Source organism: Stegodyphus dumicola, chromosome 7 (assembly GCF_044657685.1).
Source record: "Stegodyphus dumicola isolate Sdum_Otavi_A_Nest chromosome 7, ASM4465768v1".
NCBI classification, from domain to species: Eukaryota; Metazoa; Arthropoda; class Arachnida; order Araneae; family Eresidae; genus Stegodyphus; species Stegodyphus dumicola.
The window spans coordinates 159,177,043-159,196,619 of record NC_140774.1 but is presented as its reverse complement, the minus strand read 5'-3'; the positions used below and the strand labels follow the sequence as shown (position 1 = coordinate 159,196,619).

General features: G+C 31.7%; 1 protein-coding gene across 2 annotated transcripts in view; it reads left to right on the top strand.

Annotated features, from left to right (window-relative positions):
• LOC118188406 (putative ATP-dependent RNA helicase DDX28) overlaps positions 1-19,007 on the top strand; it is a 71,095-nt gene extending 52,088 nt beyond the window's left edge. For both annotated transcript variants that reach the window (XM_035358838.2, XM_035358837.2), the window contains exons 8-12: positions 83-189; positions 6,485-6,698; positions 7,167-7,318; positions 16,030-16,122; positions 18,614-19,007. In XM_035358838.2, the coding sequence (XP_035214729.1) occupies positions 83-189; positions 6,485-6,698; positions 7,167-7,318; positions 16,030-16,122; positions 18,614-18,847 (800 nt within the window). In that variant the 3' untranslated portion in view covers positions 18,848-19,007. The remainder of the gene's footprint in view (positions 1-82; positions 190-6,484; positions 6,699-7,166; positions 7,319-16,029; positions 16,123-18,613) is intronic.
• Positions 19,008-19,577: the final 570 nt, after the last annotated feature.

Here is a 19,577-nt window from a genome sequence, read left to right as displayed (position 1 = left end):
TTTGTTACTATGTATGATCTTAACTATTTTTCTGGCAATGTGCTTTTACTAATAGTGGCATAAAATTATGTTATTATTTTAGGTGTGTATAAGCTTACAAACCTGCAGTATGTAGTTCTTGATGAAGCAGACACTTTGTTGGATGACAGTTTTGTTGAAGATACTAAAAACATCCTGAAAAGATTACCGGTACTATTTCTAATTTGTAATTTGTTATTAATCTTGATTAATGGCATATCAAAGGATTTTGGAAAATTTTTTCATAATTATAATTTAAAATGCAAATAGAAAATGAGTTAACATCTGTAAAAACTCTAGAAATGTGGGGGAAGAATCCAATGCACTGTACTATAATTTACATTATAATTAATGTCAAAGTAGCTTATTTTTAGTAGCAGGAAAAAATATTTTCTTTTTTAAATTTTAAAACTCAGCAATAATGCTGAATATCCATGAAGGGTAATGAAGATACTTGCAGCTCATTGAAAATTTGTATATTACTGTAGCAAATGTTTAACTTGACCTCTTCAAGGTGTATAACACATTTCAAATGAACAATAATATTCTTGAGTGCAGGTATAAGTATAAGCAGGTAAGATACCAGAATTTCACCATAGATTGTGCAGGTATTGTCCCATAGTACTAACTGTGCAGTCCTGCCCCAGTTTTCACGAAGACCATCCTGTGGGGCAGTCCGAGGTTCTCTTACCCATCTTGCTCTTGTTATTGTTCATGCTATATTTATTTTTTGTGTTATTTTTCAAAACTATGTTTAAAGACTCAAATGTATATTATATGAGTTGAATAAATTAGAATTCCTATGTGGAAACTAAAATAAAGCACATGCCAAAATATTAAGGCTATTTTGCTGAAGATATCAGTTTTGTGCTTTGGTGGTTTTGGCATTGTGCCAACAAAATACAGGTTACAATTTTGAAAACATACAGTATAATCCTTACTTAATTACAAGGTAGCTCTTTGCATTACTTCTTTATATCTGGTAAATCCCCCCTCCCTGAAATAAGTAAATCCTTGATAACAAAATGTTTTGCATAATTACTAGTGTTAATCACAGGTTATGAAAATTGTACTAAATTTACATAGTAAATGAACTGACTACTTTGTATGATGTTGTTGAATACCGCTTTTCCGCGGCACCAAAACAAGTTAAATGAAACAAATATCTATCATGTAATGAATTAAGAATTGTGTTGAGTAAATCAAATTTCAAATAACTATCCAAACAACCTAATTGATAACTGGCAGAAATCATGTATAAGCAGACAAGGCAATAAAAACATACTAAATTTATCCAATGTAAAATTTGAATTTTATTATACTGTTAGTGTTCAATTAAACAATTAGAATATTTGTTAGAAGCTCCTGGGAGAGATAAAACAACTATTGCACATATTCACAGATTAAACCTAGACTATTTCTTTCCATAAAAAATACCATAACTTAATTTTTTTTTCATTCCTAACATAATACCTTGAGATCAATCAGACATGATAATACTAACAAGAAGCCATAAGTAACCCTTTACTGGAGATTTAACAAATTAGAAATATATATTTTAACACATTAATATAAATTCATATTGAACTGCACCTTAACATTTTAATGCAAAGTTGAAAGTATTAACAACACAGTTTACTTATACCATTTTTTCCACAGGAAAATTAACACATTTATGGTTATTATTAACGTACTTAAATTTTCAGTGAATGGAGGCAAATTTCTATTAACAAAGTATTGTACACAATTATCAATATAACAATTTCTGTTATTTTCTAATGAATAACAACAAGAAGAAATTTTAACTAATATGTTAAAGCCTGAATTCTTCCATTAAAGCACTTAACTAGGATTCACCTTGAATTAATAAAAGAACTACTGTTCCACTAAAGCTAGATTATAGATTACTACCGGTGAAATACGTTTCTAAGCGAAGCCATTCTACATGCTAATCAGAATATTTACTCTTAGGAGGAAATTGATTTACATTTTTCAAGTAGCTTACCAAATAACATAATGTAATACAAGGAAAAAAAAGTTATCTAGTTCTCTTCTGAAGACAATGGACATGACACTCCCACATACAAATGTCAGCCGGAGCAGATGACGGGCAACAAACACCGCAGATCACCGAGATCAAAGCAGGAATATGAGGCAAAATTTCCAGATGGAGTTGAACCGACTCAGCTTTCATTCCACAATCCAAGTCCACAATCACTGGAGCGAATGATAACATGGGAGAGAAGACAAGCGGAAGCATCCATACACATATTCACAGATTAAACATAGACTATTTCTTTCCATAAAAATATACCATAACTTAATTTTTTTTTCCATTCATAATATAATACCTTGAGATCAACTGGACAAGATAATATTAACAAGAAACCATAAGTAACCCTTTCCTTGAGTATTTAACAGATTAGAAATATATTTTTTGAGAAGTGAAGAAACGAGGCGAATTCGGGGTAACCGGATAAAACTGCAGGGGGATAGATAAACTGCTGCTCTGAATAAACTTGTCCAAGTTCCATTTACATTCTGGTTGAAGAGAGAGAAAATACTCAGGGTTGCCTTTATAAGACATAACTAAATTTAACTTGTTCTTCTGTAAGTTCTGCGAGCAAAAATAGGCTATTGTGATGATTTAAGGAAAGAGATTTTAGAAGCAACTACCATAGTTCCGCTAAATTCCTATTGGCCTCGCACCGCCGCTGTGCAAAACTGCCCATGAGTAGCATACGAAACATTGCGATGAAAATAAGGTGAGAGCATCAGCTGAGCTAGAGACATGCGCTCTTGCTTTTTGTTATGAAAGTACACCAAGTGTGCCAAAACTCGCCCAAAATGGGTACAACCTTGACAAAAAAAAAAATGCCCCACATATATCAGTAGAAAAATTCTCACTTTTTCAAAACTGGCAGTTTAACTCATTTCACCCAGTGAAGCAAAACTTTGCCAACTAATGCACCTGCTGATACAGTAAACCTAGCACCCCACCAGATGTAGAACACAGCTTTCCTTTATCTTGTGTCAGAGTATCTTAAAATGTGACCAGAAACATAAGTCTTCCCCCTTTTTCTGAAAGTCCAGCAAAAATACAAAATTTTGATAGTTAAATGATAAGTCAAAAACTATCATTATGAAAGTACTTTTAAATTAAAGAACATTTTTCTGCTTCTGATAGTACAAGTTTGAAATATGTTAAATCAAATTAAATAGTTTTAAAACAATATATTAAATAGAAAATTCACACGATTCCATCGTCTTTTACCAAGCGAGCTCATCAAAAATGAGTGATACAGCGTCGAATCTTAAGTTACAAAACCCCCAATTAAAATAAAACAAATTAATGCATAGACTAAGTAAAATACAAGTTGTGTAGCATAATTTCGAATACAAGTAAATTAATTTTTAATAAGGCATTGATTAATTAATTAACTTAATTTTGCTACACAACATCGTTGAAAACTCTGTCTGTATGATAGTTGTGTGTCCTACCTGTGTAGTATAGTTTGGCTTCATCAGTCTGTAACATATTAAAAAAAAATTCCCTCTCTCTCTCTCTATACCATAATTTATATATACCATAATTTCCGGAAGAAACGCTGCGGCATTTACGTGTTTAAAACTTAAATTTTCAGCGGGTGGGACGTTTCTACCCATGTGGCATTTAGGTGCACTAAAAATAAAATATTTCCTATGATAGTCATTGTACATAGTTTGGATGGCCTTCTCATTGTACATAGACTGGTTCTGTTCCCACACAAAAGACCACTCAGTTGCTTTTTGCGAACGTTATTTTGTTTACATTCTTTCCCTTGAACGGACCTACATGCCTTATTCACCCTAAACGAGATCTCAGAACAATAACATTCTTCCCCCTTTCAAATCAACATTCTCATCAGTTTGAATAGTCTCTCTCCTCTGCCATTCGATGAATCTTCCAGGACCCATCCTCTTGCCACCCCTGCCTTTTCTGCAATTTTTTTCAAAGGCGGAGATGACTCCGCCTGCCTCGCAATAATGAACTCTGACGTATTTCCCCCTTAGCATGAATCGATTCTTCTTGGCATTCTGCCAGATACAGATCCCATCAGTTTAGGTACAAGTACTTGTTGGATAGTTTTTAAGTAAGAAGGGAGTGGAAAATTTTTGAAAATTCACAAATGGCACAGAAGCTATACTGCTGGTTTTAAGCTTAATGTAATTTCATGTGCTGAACAAATTGGAAATTGAGCAGCAGCTCGAGAGTTTGAAGTGGACGAGAGATGTATTCGACGTTGGAGAACTAAAAAAGAACTTCTTAAAAATATGCCACAACAGAAAGAAGCCGAAAGAAGTGGTACTGTAAGGTGGCCGAATCTAGAGGACGACCTTGCAAACTGGATAAAGGAGCAATGAGGAAAGGGAATGGCAATTTCCTTTCCTCGTTGCTCCTTTATCCGTAAAATATTCACTTACAAGCAAAATTTATAGCAAAACGACTGAAAATAAATGATTTCAAAGGAGGTGTAGCAGATTTATGAAAAGAAAAAATATTTCTGTGCATACTAGAACAACAGTCGGGCAACAATTACCAATGGACTGGCAGGATAAAAAGTCATCTTTTCTAAAATATGTGACAGATATTATTGACAAAAAGAAACTTCTTAGGTCACAGATAATAAATATGGATGAAACGCTGTTAGCTTTCGACTCTCCTGCAAACAGAACTGTTGATGAAACTGGTGCAAAAACTGTATCTGTGCTTACGACGGGGCATGAAAGAACGCTATTTACATGTGTGTTAGCTTGTGCCGCAAATGTTGACAAGCTAAAGCTGATGATCATTTTTAAATGAAATACTACTCCGAAGGGAGATTTTCCTAATGACGCAATTATTTGTGCAAATGAGAACGGCTGGATGTGCGAAACAATCATGCATGAGTGGCTACAAAAAGTTTGGCAGTGTCGTATGGGATCTTTTTTCCAACCAAAAGGTTTATTGATAATGGATTCCATGCATGCTCATTTACTTGAGTCAGTGAAAACCAGATGTCAAAAATTTTCTATGACCGAAGCAATAATTCCTGGTGGTTTGACAAAAATCTTACAACCGTTAGATTTGTCAGGTAATAAATCCTTCAAAGCTGAAGTCCGAAAGCGGAGGGAGTGTTGGATGAGTGAAGGATTGCATATGTATAGCAAAAGCGGTAAAATGCGTAGAGCATCTTATGAAGAAGTTGCAAAGTGGGTAGGAAGTGCATGGAAATCGGTAAAAACATCATCAATAATAGCAGGGTTCAAAGAAGCTGAAATATCCTTAGATAAAGAGACTGTAAACCAAGAGGATGAATGTGACTATCTGGAAGATTTGGACTTAGATCAGGATTTACTAAATCTTTTTAATTCATATAGTGAAGAATCAGATTTTGATGGCTTCATATGATGTATAGTTTGCTGTAATTCCTTTTGTAAGTAAAATTTAAAATTTCCTTTTGTCATCCAATTTTAATATTTCGTTGTTGCAAAATTTTTTATAATATAGTCTGAGTATTACAAATATGGATTTCTTTAGTAGGTAAATATAAGTATATACGTGAAGGTAAATATAGTTTCCACATTTCTTACCTTTAATTTATTTTTGAGTTATGGTTTCATTTCATGCATTTTTCTTAACTGGTATGTCATATATCAGGACTTAAGTTGAGATTTTGCATCTATACGGCCAACGACGATGTCACACGCAATTTAATCTATTGTGCCATTTCTGTGTAATTTTAATTTTTTTCCCGCCATTTTTCTCGAGTGCGGCGTTTACGCTGATGCGGCTTTTCTTCCGGAAATTATGGTAATTCCATTTGTTATATATTCCTGTCTGTGCAGTAGCTGCTGCAAAAGAAAATATAGTGATTATGTTCCAATGTAGCTGTGATGCAGTTGAGAAGATCCTTGAGATATATACATGATGAATGTTGTATCAGGAAATAACAGCTAATAACACAAGTACCAAAATTTGATACCCTGGCAAATGTAAAATGGTTATGTGGTTTGGAAGATTTTTTAAACTAATCTGCTTATTATGACATTTCTAATTTTTTTGTAGTTATTTGCTGGTTTCTTTCCCCCCTTTTTTTTAATACTTATGTTGATTGCTGTTTGTGTCTGAATTTCAGATATATTACCAAGTTTGTTAGAGAAATATATAAATATTTAAATATTTACCCAGTCGTTTTCCTTTACTTAAGCAACAAGTTTGTCACCGTATTTTAACTTAGGAGTTAAATCAGTTTTGATGTATTTTATGTTTATAGCATTGATAAATAGAAGAGTGCAGTATTTTAGGTCTTCCTAAAAGCTAAATTGTAAGAACTTCATTTTTCTTTAAATGTAATATAGTAGTATTATGTATTCTTTAAACATTTTCTTAAATTATGAGTTTTTCAGAATCATCCAAAATATTAAACTTGTTTTTTCTTTTCAGGTTCAAACACAGTTTTCAAAAAGTGATTTAAATTCGGAGGAATGGGGTACACATTTAGTCTTTGTCAGTTCCATTTTTCCTTCTAACATACACAGCATTTTTGATGATAGTCTGAAGGAAGAAAATATTGTTAAAATAAGGTCTCCATACCTTCATAGAGTTTTACCACATGTTTCGCAAAAATTTATAAGAGTTAGCAATGATAGTAGAGCAGGTGAGCCATCATTTTTTTTTTAATTATTTAAAAGCAAATAATCTTATCATTAACCAGTAATTAAATTAACCAGAAAGTGAAGTTATTCAGCAAAATCTGTTATCTCAGAAATTAGCTAACCTAGAACTCATTATTGCTGTAACTAAGTGTCTAAAATGCCATAGAATTCTGATAATGTGCATGCTCTCCTTAGTTTTGTTTACAGATCATGTTCTCCTTAGTTTTGTTTACAGATCATGTTCTCCTTAGTTTTGTTTACATATTTCATTTAGTAATATTTCCATTAAATTTGCCTTATTTATGCTTAAATAACTAATCAAAAGATATTCATATCATACGAATTATATAATCAAGATTCGTTAAATCTATTATATTATTATTAATGTCTGAATATACTGACTAGAAGATATTGGCTTGTTTTTTGTTAGTGTAATTGTATACTCATACTGAAGATATTTTTTATTATAGGAGAACTGCTGGATTTAGCGAAAAATGATTTTCAAAAAAAGAGACCAGTGCTAATTTTTTGCAATAAATCACCAGCATGTGATTGGCTATCTTTATTTCTAAAAGAAAATGGAGTTCCAAATGCAAAGATCCACGGTGCTGTTTCTCCTGTAGTATGTACACTTAATTGAAATTTTATATCTTCTAGAATTTCATTTGTGTATTTTTCAATGGCATTTAATGTTTATATTCTAATATTGATGAGAGACAAAGTTTTTTAGGTACTATTCGGTTTTGAGGGCTGTAAAAAATCACCAAACTATTGTTGATGCCAGTGCTGCCAAAAATAATTGCGGCAACCCTAACGCAAGAAAGGAAGAGTAATAGTAAATAACTATCTCAGATCGATGTTTTATTTAGATGAAAAGTTAATTTCATATACAGTCAAAAGTCCTTAATCCGGACTCGTCGGGACTTCGGCGATTCCGGATTATAGGTCATCAATTTAAATCTGGTAAGATGGCATGCAGAAATTATAAAATTAAAAATATGAAACCGTAATTTATGAAATAAAGAGCAATCATGATCTAAAGGGTATCAAAATTTACAAAAAAAGCTTAATATTTATTTGTTTACTTTATTAAAGATTTCTTTCAACGCTCGCATGCATAAAGCATACAATTCGCATAGTCGAAATTAGAAAATTGCAACCAGAAAACTATTTGATGTGTATTCGTGATATTTATAATGACGAGGAATTTGATTTAAATCATATCAAAGATGGAGTAGATCGAGATGAAATAGTACATTTAGTAAATATAAGCCGAATAAAATAAAAACAGTTGCCCTAAAGATAAGGATAGTGCTGACAGATAAATTTCCAGTTTATTGCGCGCCGTGACGTTTCCCCCCACCCCGCAGAGCAGCGTGAAATTGATAAACAGATTTCGGAATGGTTAGAAAAAAAAAAGGATATGCCTTTATCCATTTTTTGCAGAAATTCCACTTTTTGTGTGATGGACATCGAAACATACTTTCGCTTTGTAGATCCTTTGGCAGCTCCAGAATCAGAAATTCTTTTTGACATAATTGAAAGTTCAAGCTTACTTTTATAAAATTGCCCTAACAGTCTGCAAAAAATAATAAGCCAGATCCAATTCAAAGATTAAGGAACAACGCAATCTGCAACATTAACTGAAATAGATAATTAGATAATTTTAGCTTAGCTTATACCATTCGTTATACATTAAATGTGCATGCGTAAAGGTATTATGCATATATGCATGCGTAAATGTATTATGCGGTTACACATGTGCAGAAAGTTTGTAGCTTTGAGGTCCGGATTATAGATCATTCCGGATTATGGACGTCTGGATTGACGACTTTTAACTTTAATACTTTGTTATTATTATAATTTATATAAAAAAGGCTAAACATGACTGAATGGAAGCATAAAAGTAAATAACTATTTCAGATCATTATTATAATTTATATAAAAATTGCTAAACATAACTGAATGGATGCCTGCATTGCTATTTTGCTACTGAGTTATCACTAAAGCATAATTTCATGTAGTTGGGTGTTCAAACATAATTTTCTATAATGAATGGTTCCTTTTTTTTAAAAAAAATTTCTCGGTAAAGTACAGAATCGCCCACTTATTTGTTTGGTGCATTTTACAAGGGTAAAAACAATTGGATTTTTGTCAATTTTCTTTTACATTTTAAGTGAAAATAGGTCAATGTGTGCATAGATAAAGTCAAGCATGTGCGCAGTGCCATTTTTGTGCAATTCTGGAATTTTTTTTTAAAAGTGAAAATAGGTTGATGTGTACATGGATACCAAGTGTGTACAATTCTTAAAAACGCATCAAGCAGTGGGTGGGTGATTCTGCACCCAAAATTCTATTGCAGACTTTTCGTCATGGACAATTCCCAAATTTTTAAATCCATAGGGATATCAAAAACAGATTTAAAAATTAAACTAGTATTTCAATGGCATGTTAAGAAATATAGAATTGTATAAACTTACGCAATCTGAAGTCGGCACATACGCTAGATTTGGATCACTGTTAAATGGGCGCGTTTGCTAGATTTGGCACTTTTGCACATACATTTTCGCTGAAATTTTTTTACAGTCCTCAAAACAGAATAGTATCATCTTTTAAGCAGTAATTTTAATTTGCCTGTAATATTTCTTTGCATTGAAAAAATTAAGCATTTTTCTTTGTTTTATGTCATTAAATAATATTTTACTGAAAAGGATTTTTTTTTAATGGCATTGCTTGTCAATACAAGTACATGAAGAAGAATTTGAAGAACACAAAACTGGGAATGATTCATTTGAATAAGATTTGGCACCAGTGGAATATCAGCATTAGCATTGTGTCTACCATTCTTACTTGTTTTAGTTAATCCCCCCTTTTTTAATGGAATAAATCGATTTAGTATTATGATGAGTTTTTAATGATTAAGACAGGGTTTATATAGTCCTTTAGAGTAATTTAAGTCCTTAGGTTTTTTGGAATATATTTCTGGCCCTTAATTTCCTTTAAATCCTTAATATCAACGCAATTTGGCAGGAGGTCCTTAATTGTAACCATTTGAAATTTCTGTTTGTTTTTATGACTGGCATTTTGAATGGGGATTAGCATTTTAAACAAATATTTTTGGTGAATAATTGATAAATACAGTTATCTTTTGAATGGGTGAATAGGTTCGTGGATTATAATTTGTTCCTATTTATAATAAAATGGTGGGATACTCGGGTTTCTGAGAAGTGAAACATAAGCATTTCAAAATTATTTTATATTTTTCTAATGAAGAGTTCTTAAATAACTTTTAGCTTTTGGGAATGTGAATTCTTTATTAAAAGGTTCCAAATTTGGTGACTTATCAACATTTTGTCGATTTTAAGATCAGTTTCTATAAAAAAAATTTTATTTGGAAATCGAGGAATTTTTTGACAATATTTTTTAAAACATTATAACATTGATCAATTTCATTAAAATAATGTTAATATGTTGAAAATGTATTCAAAAAATAACATTAAATTGAAACATTTTTATTTTTCGCTATCATATTATAAAGTGACATTACTTTTCATTTTAGCAACTTATTATACAATATTTTGAATCTGGAAAATAAATAAGGTAATAAATGCTTAAATTGCACTTATCACAATTTGCAAAACTATTCTTAGCAAAAGCAAAATAGTTATATAAGTAATTAAGAATACCTTCGTTTTTAATTTTTTCATGGTTAGAGATTTTCCCATGTAATTGTCTCTATGCATCAGTTTTCTCTATAAAATTAATTTTACAATTTTTTTCCTCTGATTTCTTTATTCAACATATTTCTGGCTTTTTGCTGTTACAGAATTGGTAGGGGTCATTTTTCTTTAGAATTTCAGACATTGCAACTTGGAAAGTTTAAAAGGATTTGAAGGCAAGGTGTATAGACCCACAAATCTAGAAGATTCCAGAAAAATGTCTTCATGTTATTAACACGTAATGGATGTATTTTACAAAAAGTTTGTGATGAACATTTACTTTTTGGAGAATTTTTGGAAGAACAATGAAAACTTAATATTTGAATGTTTTACTTTCTGATACTAGAAGTCTGTTTCTTAACATGTTTATTTTCCCTATGTTTTCTCGACTTTCCACTACACTTCTAGTGTGGAAAGTTCTTCTGTGTAGTGGATCAGTAGCATTTTTCAAATATCAAAAATGCTGCTGATCTTATCACATCGACAGGCATTTATAGAAAGGAATTTTGCTATTAATAAAGAAATTGAAAATTGAAAATTTAAACGATTTATCTTGTATCTCTCAATGCATCATACACAAGGCTGGCGCTATGCATTTTCTCACCTGATGCAATGTCTGTGGATCCTAAATTCTGCCTAGTGCCTTCCTAACTTCTAAAATTTTGCCATTTCTAGATTTTGTTGCTACGTGTGTCACTAAATTCTAAAATTTCTGCTACACTGGCTCTATAACCGGTTCTTACCATATATAATTTCATATATCATTCATACGATGGACAAAGAACATCGATGTAAAGAAGGAAAGGTTTTACAGATGTAATGTAAACCAGTTTGGTATTACGCTGCTGGAAAGAGGAGGGAAAATTCACCAAGGCATTTGGCGACGGAACCTGACGGCGAGAATTCCCCCTTGCTATGTGTAAAGGAAATTGAGGAGCAGGTGTTAAGAAGAAAAATTCTTTGACAAAACGTGTCTTCTCTGACGTTTCGCGATAACTTAAACTCAGATTTTCATACTTTTTTTTTGCTCAAAATAACTAATCCATTAATTTATTTACTTTTACGAAAAAATATTTCCTTTTCCTTTAAAGTTTAAAGAAATTTAAAATGATATTCATTTTATGAACTCTTAATAAATGTGACCTTCAAATTTCGATGCCGGCTTCGAACGTTGGTGACACATACTTCGCACTTGTGCAGCTGTATCCCTCTTGTCCAGCTGTTGAGATGGAGCCATTCCTGCTACAGAGAAGTTTTCCTTCTTAACAATACATATTCTTTGCGATGGACTAAGCAATCTTGGCTGCCCATTTTATATACAACTTACTTATTTGAGCAATCATGTACATTGTTCAGACTAAGTATAGTTAACAAGAGTACCTAAGACTTATTGAAATGTTAGGTATATTTTTTTGTTACTGAAGTACATGCAGTAAGTAGGATGAAAGTGTATTGTTTTCCTTTCCTCACATTGCATCAGCATATCAAAGCTATCGGCATTCTCCTTAAAACTAGGAGACTCCTGATCTCCTACTAAATTTTTTAGTATCTCAGTTTTTACTTATCTGAATTTAGGTAATCTTTTCCCAATGCTTTTCTAGAAGAATTTTTGATAAATAATTTCACAAGAAAAGAAAAATGCTGTGGGGGGGTGGGGGAGGAAGGAAATTTGGAAGAAAAGGAAAAGAAAAGAATGGTATTTTCATTTCTAAATGAAACTCAGATTGGGTATTCGATTTTTCCAGTGTGATTTTCAACATAATTTTCCTAATTCATTTTTATTTGAATTGAAGTGTTTTAATCCATTATTGAAATTTGCAGAACATTAAAATACTTAACTAATACTTAATAGGTAAGTATTTGTATTTAATCTTGTTACTAATGTTTACTAGCTTAGTATTTAATTCCAGTTCACTTTGTTTTAAAGCTACAGATGGCACATTATCTGTGTGATAATACGTGCATTTAAAGTTAATTGTATTTTTACTGAGTTTAAAAACAGTTTGATAAATTAACACTTTTTTTCTTTTATTCATAGTTTCATAATAGAAATTTTAAGAAAATTATACATTAAAATGCAGTTTACCAAAAAATTAAAAGTAAAAATAAATAAAATATAGAATAATGAATTAAACATTAAGTTAATATATTTTACATCAAAATCTTGTGTTATAATTAGTTCAGTTAGCCAAATTATCCATTATAAAATGATTCAAACCAAAGTCAAATTAATCAAAGTTGTCCTTTTGAGGTCACATTACCATGCAGTACAAAAGCTTCCCATTTTCCCATATTTCAAGATTGGCATCTATGATATGTTATTGCAAGTGCAAAAAAGGAGTTACTGTATGATCAAATCCTGTCACACTGGTATTTTATCTTATATACAAGACTTGAGGAGTAATTTTTATTATAAAACTGTTGTTAGTATGATAATTGTGATGAAAAAATTATATCTTGTTATTATATGTATGGTTAAAATTATATTATTGTGATTATATGTATGGTTGTTTGAATAATTTAATCCATTGTTTGAGGAAAAACTGAGAAACATTTGTTATTAACTCCATACTCAAGTGATCAAGCCAAAAGTTAATCTAAAATTCAAGATTAAATTGTGGCTTCTTTTTTTTTTTTAATTATATATAAACTGTATATAACTATATATAAATTGTAATCTCATTACTGTAGCTAACCATTTAATCATAAAGAAACCTACTCAGGTAGTGAGAATTATTTTTCAGATATAGATACATTTTGTTAATTGCTAAGATAAGTGAGATAATTGCATCTTTTTTGCACTGTAACATTTTTCCTTTTTTTATGTAAAGCCTAGTAAAAAGATATGTGATAATTTTACTTGTAAATAAACTTTCTTTACAAGGCCTGTTTTGCAAGTTTTAAAACTGTAAAAATATTTGGAGAGGGCACACTTAAAACTTGTTTAGCCTTGTTGGTTTTGAATTTTTTGGGGGGAGGTAGACACATTGTTCATTACATCATTTCAGCTCAAATGAAAAAAATTAAGCCTTTTTTTTTTTGCTTCCCTCCCTTTGCCAATTTTCTGTGATAGTGTTCGATCTACATCTGTTCAAAATAGATTTGAACTTTTAAAATTAAAAAAAAAATGCTGAAGACTGAGTAAACTGCAACTAAAGTAGGACAGGCTCTAGGAAGTAAGATCAATGTAATGTGAGAAAGAAATTATTATTACCTCAATTTTGGAAAATTTTTAAATAAATAAATGCAACACAGTTGTTAATTATTGTAGAGGGGCTAACATTTGTGTAGTCATGATAATATCTGTTGATCTGTTGTAGAATCATAGATATTTTTTGGCAGAGGAAAATATTGTAAGGTAGGTGCCATATGTTCTTGAGTATAGCAAGATAGGATAAGTTGGATTAGCACTTACAATCTTTTATCTGTAGTTACATATGCTGTTCATCAAGCCATGAGCATGCTTTGAGCTTTGGACAAAATGACAGACAGACATTTTTACTTCAAGTTTAAACTGTATCTGCATCAGAAATATATGGTAATAGAGGCTCGAAACAAAAGTCAGATCAGACATTTTTACTTCAAGTTTAAACTGTATCTGCATCAGAAATATATGGCAATAGGGGCTTGAAACAAAAGTCAGATATGCAATGCCACACTGATCTGAAATGGGATTATCATGCTGTTATAACATTTTTAGAACTTTTAAGAGGAACTTGTGTATTGCTTTTGATTATTGAGGAACTTATGTATTGCTTTTGATTATTGGGGAACTTATGTATTGCTTTTGATTATTGAGGAACTTATGTATTGCTTTTAATTATTGGGGAACTTGTGTATCACTTTATTGAGAGAGAAAACTTGTGTATTGCTTTTTGTAATTTCATTACTTATTCAAAATTGTGCAGTGTTCTTACTCAAAAGGTTTGGGGGTAAATATATGTATTGAAAAAATACAGTGTGGGCAAAACAAAACTGGCCTGGAAAATATTTATATAAGATTTACCTAGAATTGACCCTTTTTCATAAACAGGAGAACTTCCCATTATAGAAAGTGCTGGAAATGGCCACTGTTGACTTTGATGCAGTGCAGTGCTCGATTTATCAAATTGTGAGACATATGTTGCAGCTTTGTTTGAAGGACAGCAGCAATAGTGTTTTCAGTATCCATCTACAGCTCTCCCAGTGTTTGAGAATTATTTAAGTACACCTGACTTTTCAGTTTGCCCCACAGAGAAAATAATGGAGAGAGTGGTGGCAATCGAGATGGCCAGGAAACTGCATGGCCTCTGCTGATTGTCTTCTCTCTTGTGACAAGGTGGTCATGACAGTGTGTGCTGTTGTTCCATCTTACTGAAAATATCCATACAATCATTCATCTTTTGTGAGTTGATCCACAAATGGATTAAACTGATTTTGGGCATATCGGTCAGCATTAACAGTTTGATGAAAGAATCATGATGCAGAATTCAGACATTGCACACTAAACACCAAGCCTGAGATTATACAGCAGCTCTTCAAAATACTGATGGAGATTTTCTGATGCTTAATAGTGCATGTTATGTGAGCTCACATACCCTAACAGGCTGGCTGAACCAGGCCTCATCTCAAGAAATGAAAAACTGAAGATACAAAAATCCTGATGCCACTTCACTCAGACACCACCATCAGAACTCAACATGTGCAAGTTTGTCTGGAGGCTTTAACTCATGCACAACTATAAATTTGTAAGGATGCAGTTGCAGGTCCCTTTTGATACTGTTTCAATGTGACAATCTCTTAATCCTTACTTGTGCAGTTGAAGAGCATTGCGATATTGTCAGACTTTGTTCCAGGCCTTCCTTCACTCAATCAGTGTTTTCTGGTATTCTTACACTTTTTGAATGGTTACGGTTTTTATTGGCTACAGAGCACATTTTGTGCCATTTTGCCACCAAGGTCTTACATTGAAGACTTAGCTGGAGGTTTTGCCTGTGATTAAACCCTTGTGCAAACAGTTCCACACAAATTTTCTATGAATTGTGCTTTGCATAATATTCAACAATGAATACACAGTGTTTTATCATGAGCACCATTTTGTGTTGCATTCAACTGGTCACTAAATATGTCTACACCATCATTCACTCGAATGTAATGACACAGCAAAGAACCTAGGACAAAGCATGTGAGGGATGAGCATATGCAGACATGTGACAGCAACTGATGGTTACATCAATGCCACTAGTGGCCATTTCAAGCATTTTCTGTAAAGTGAAATTATCCTGTTTATAAACAAGGGTCAGGATTCCAATTATTTTTCCAGGCCAATTTTAGTGTGACCACCCTGTATTACATTGAGAATGTTTATGGTATTTTTGAATAAATGCATTACTATCTTAGGTTGTCAGGAATCATAAGAACGCTATATATTTAATTACTAATAACTTATTTTTTGATGCCTTTACTAAAAGAAATATTGTCAAAAATGTAAAGCATAAAATACTATATTTTTATGAAATATTGTTTTCTGCTATGATATTCCACAAGTTCTGTATTCTCAAGGTTTTATGTTTCTCCTAGAGATTTTCTGAATTATTTTCATGCCAAAACATTTAATTATTTTTCTTTATAACAGAAACGATCTGAGAACTGGCGAGCTTTTCAAAATGGTGAAGTCAACGTCATGTGTTGTACTGATTTAGCATCAAGAGGTCTGGATACACAATGGGTAAATGCTTAGTTTTAAATTCTCCTTTTACAGTACAGCCATTGCATATCTGTCAACTTTCTTGATTTTACTTAGAGATTCCCAGAGTTTCATTATATCTTCCAATCTCCCAGGTCACCAAATTCCCAATTTTTTTTATTGTTTAGCCTTTATTAATGAAATTGTTTTCAATAATAAATCAGATTTATTGAAATAATGAATATTTAATTGCACATATTTCATTTCTCCACCCCTTGTGATTTTCAGCATTATGTTTTTTATTAATTTTTATTTAAGCTGCATTCTCTAAATTTATCGTAGACATTTGTAGAACTTATGCATTCATCTAATATTTAATTAGCTAATATTGTGCTTAATTTTTTAACAGCAATATGTAGAACACTACTAAATTTATCTGAAACAGCAATATGTATGTTAATTATTAACTTTATTTTCATCAATTTTGAAAGCATTTTGCTAAATTAAAGCTCTCCTTCCCTGCTCAAAATTATAAGGATAATAAAAAAAGGAATTTAAACAATACATATAAAATTTAGAATATCTAATTAACTATGCATATATTTTCCATCAGAATCGTATTATAAATGCTTGAATAAGCATGCATTATAAAGCAAATTTAAATAAATTTTGAGCTTTTTTGAAATAATGCCACTGTCCGGTGCAAAAATCTCCTAGAAACTTCAAATTTTTGGTTTAAGAACTTCCCGGATTTCCGTATTCTGTACTATGCCATTAAAATTACTTCCTGCCCCCTACCAATCCTCCCCCCAAACCAAGAATTAATCTCTTGGCTTACAATTTATTTTTAAGTAATCATATGTGTTCATAAAATTTATTTTTATTATAGGTAAATTATAAATTTACTTTACACAAATCAGGAGGAAATATCACCATATATATTTATTTATCAAATACCAAAGTGCTCCATAGAGTAACATATTAAAAGACCAGCTAAAAAAGTGGGAAAATAAATGTATGTTTAGAAAGTGTGCCGTCACAACTCTTTTTAAAGCTAGTTTAAATTGGTTATGCAAAATGCCGGGTTTATTTTCATTTCCTGAGAAGGCATTATGCAAAAAAATTTAGTTTGAGATGGAACAATCTTATAATATTAAATTTATTACAAATTAGGTAAGTCTGCTACCAAAACATTAAGAGATGATTTGAAAAGTATATGGTGATGCATCATTATCAAGACCATAAGTGTATGAGTGGTAAAACTGATTTAAAGGCAGCCGTGAAAACATCAAAGATGAACCAAAGATGAGGCACCCTTCAATTTTAAAGAATGACGAAAATGCAGAGAAAAAAATATTCCTTGGTAAAAGCTGATAAACGTCTAGCAACTCACTAACTTTCAGGCATGGTTGGAATAAGTAAACTGTAGATTAATTTCAAGTAAAATTCTGAAAATGTGGAAAGAAAGTTTGTGCTCAATTTGTGCCTCGGATTTTGACAGAATAGTGAAAAGAAGACAGAAAAGTTTGCTGTGATGATTTGCTGATCTAATATTTTGTGCATTTTTCAAATCAGATAATGATGGTGGTTCAGTGAGTTTACTAATTTTAACACTTTTACAATTTTACCATTTTTTTATTCACTATATACAGAGTGCTGTATATTATGTAGTGCTGTATATGCTGTATATTATGTAGAAAAATGTAAGGGGTCGATAAAGAAAACCATTCTTTTAAAAGGGGTCGATGCAGGAAAAGGGTTGAAAATTCCTGCTCTAGTATAAAGAATAGTAATTTTTTGATAAAGTAGAAATCTTAATTTTTGTATGGTATTGTGTTGAGTGGCCATATGCCACTGGAAATCTGTTAGAGATGGTGTGTTAGCTCTGACAAGATGAGGTTCTTGGATTTTATTTGGAATTTCTGTGGTATTCTGTCACATCCTGTTTCATTTTCATGGATAACAATAACACATAGAACTGTACTTTTTCATGATTTTCTCAAAGAGATGTTCATTAGGTGTAACAGAAGGTGGGTCTTTGGACCTAAACCTTGTAGAATGTATAAAAGATATTCTAGGATGAACTGTTGCAATTTCTTAGCTTCTTTCAAGGAACTTTTTGTAGAAAGTCCACTCTTGGAGAAGGGTGGATTTTATTAACATAAGCATATCTGAGCAACTTAGTCTGCAGCATTGTGAAAGTTATGAGACCTTTTAGAATGAACATATTCTCATTAATCTCCTCTTTTGGAGAGATCTATTTCTTTGCGTTTATTGTATCTATACTTGTATTTGCATATCATAAGAGTTTAATGTTCTATTTTTATTTTATACTTGTATGTTGATCCACCATAGTATCTGCAAGCCAAATTTCCTTTATATTCATCAACACTTTTTGAGGCATACTATTTATGGTGTTCCTTAATTTTTTATTCCAATGTGTTTAAATGTTTATTTTTTATCAATCAGTTCTCATATTCATCGTGATCATTTTTATGTAGATTATTGTTTGAAATATTTAATTTTGTTTCAGGTTAAACATGTCATCAACTTTGATTTCCCAAATAATGTTTCTGACTATATTCTTCGTGCTGGGAGAGTAGGACGAGTTGGTTCAAATATGGGAAAAGTGACAAGCTTTGTAGTATCACCTTCTGGAATTTATACAGTACAAGAAATAGAGAAGGCTGTCCGATGTGCAACACGTATACCTGACGTTGATTCAAATATTAAACAGAAAATTAAGAAACTGTTCTTTTCCCCATAATATAGGTATTTTTATAAATTGCATCAGTTCTAAAGTTTATTTGGGATTAAATGCTTTAATAAAAGCATTATATTTCTGATAAGCAAATGTTCATAGTGTGTGTATATACTGAAAATTCATACTTTGGGATATCATGAAAATAAATTGCATTAATATGTGCTGCGAGTATAGTCATAAATATGCATTTCTGTTGCTCATTAATTCAGACTTTATATCTTTAATTGAATCTGTGTATTATATAATTTATTTAAAATTTGATTTACATGAGAGTATGGATGTTCTTTTTCTCTCCTGCATGAAATGGCTGTGGCCAATGCACTGAATTTTAGCTGAAAGATATTGGTAACCCCCAAAACATATATTTACAGTAAAATGCATGCTTTTTCTCCATTGTATCAGTCTTGGTTTAGCTTTGCTATACATTCCATGGTAAAACTGGCAATGAGAATGGTGTCCCCTTTCCTCAATGCCCTAAGTGCATGCTTATTTTGCTTAGTGATTAATCAATCCCAGCTTGTGTGCTGCCATTGCAATCTTAATTTCAAGGGATTAATGTTTCCTGAAGGCTTCATGAGAGCAAGAGCTTTTTGCCAAAAGACATGTAGCTTGAATCCATTCCCTCACATAAGAGAACTCGATTATTGTGGTGCAGCTAGGATTTGTCCTTGGAGCCAGATTCAATAAGGACTCTGGATTCAACCTAGATAATGATTCATTGCCTGACTTCATC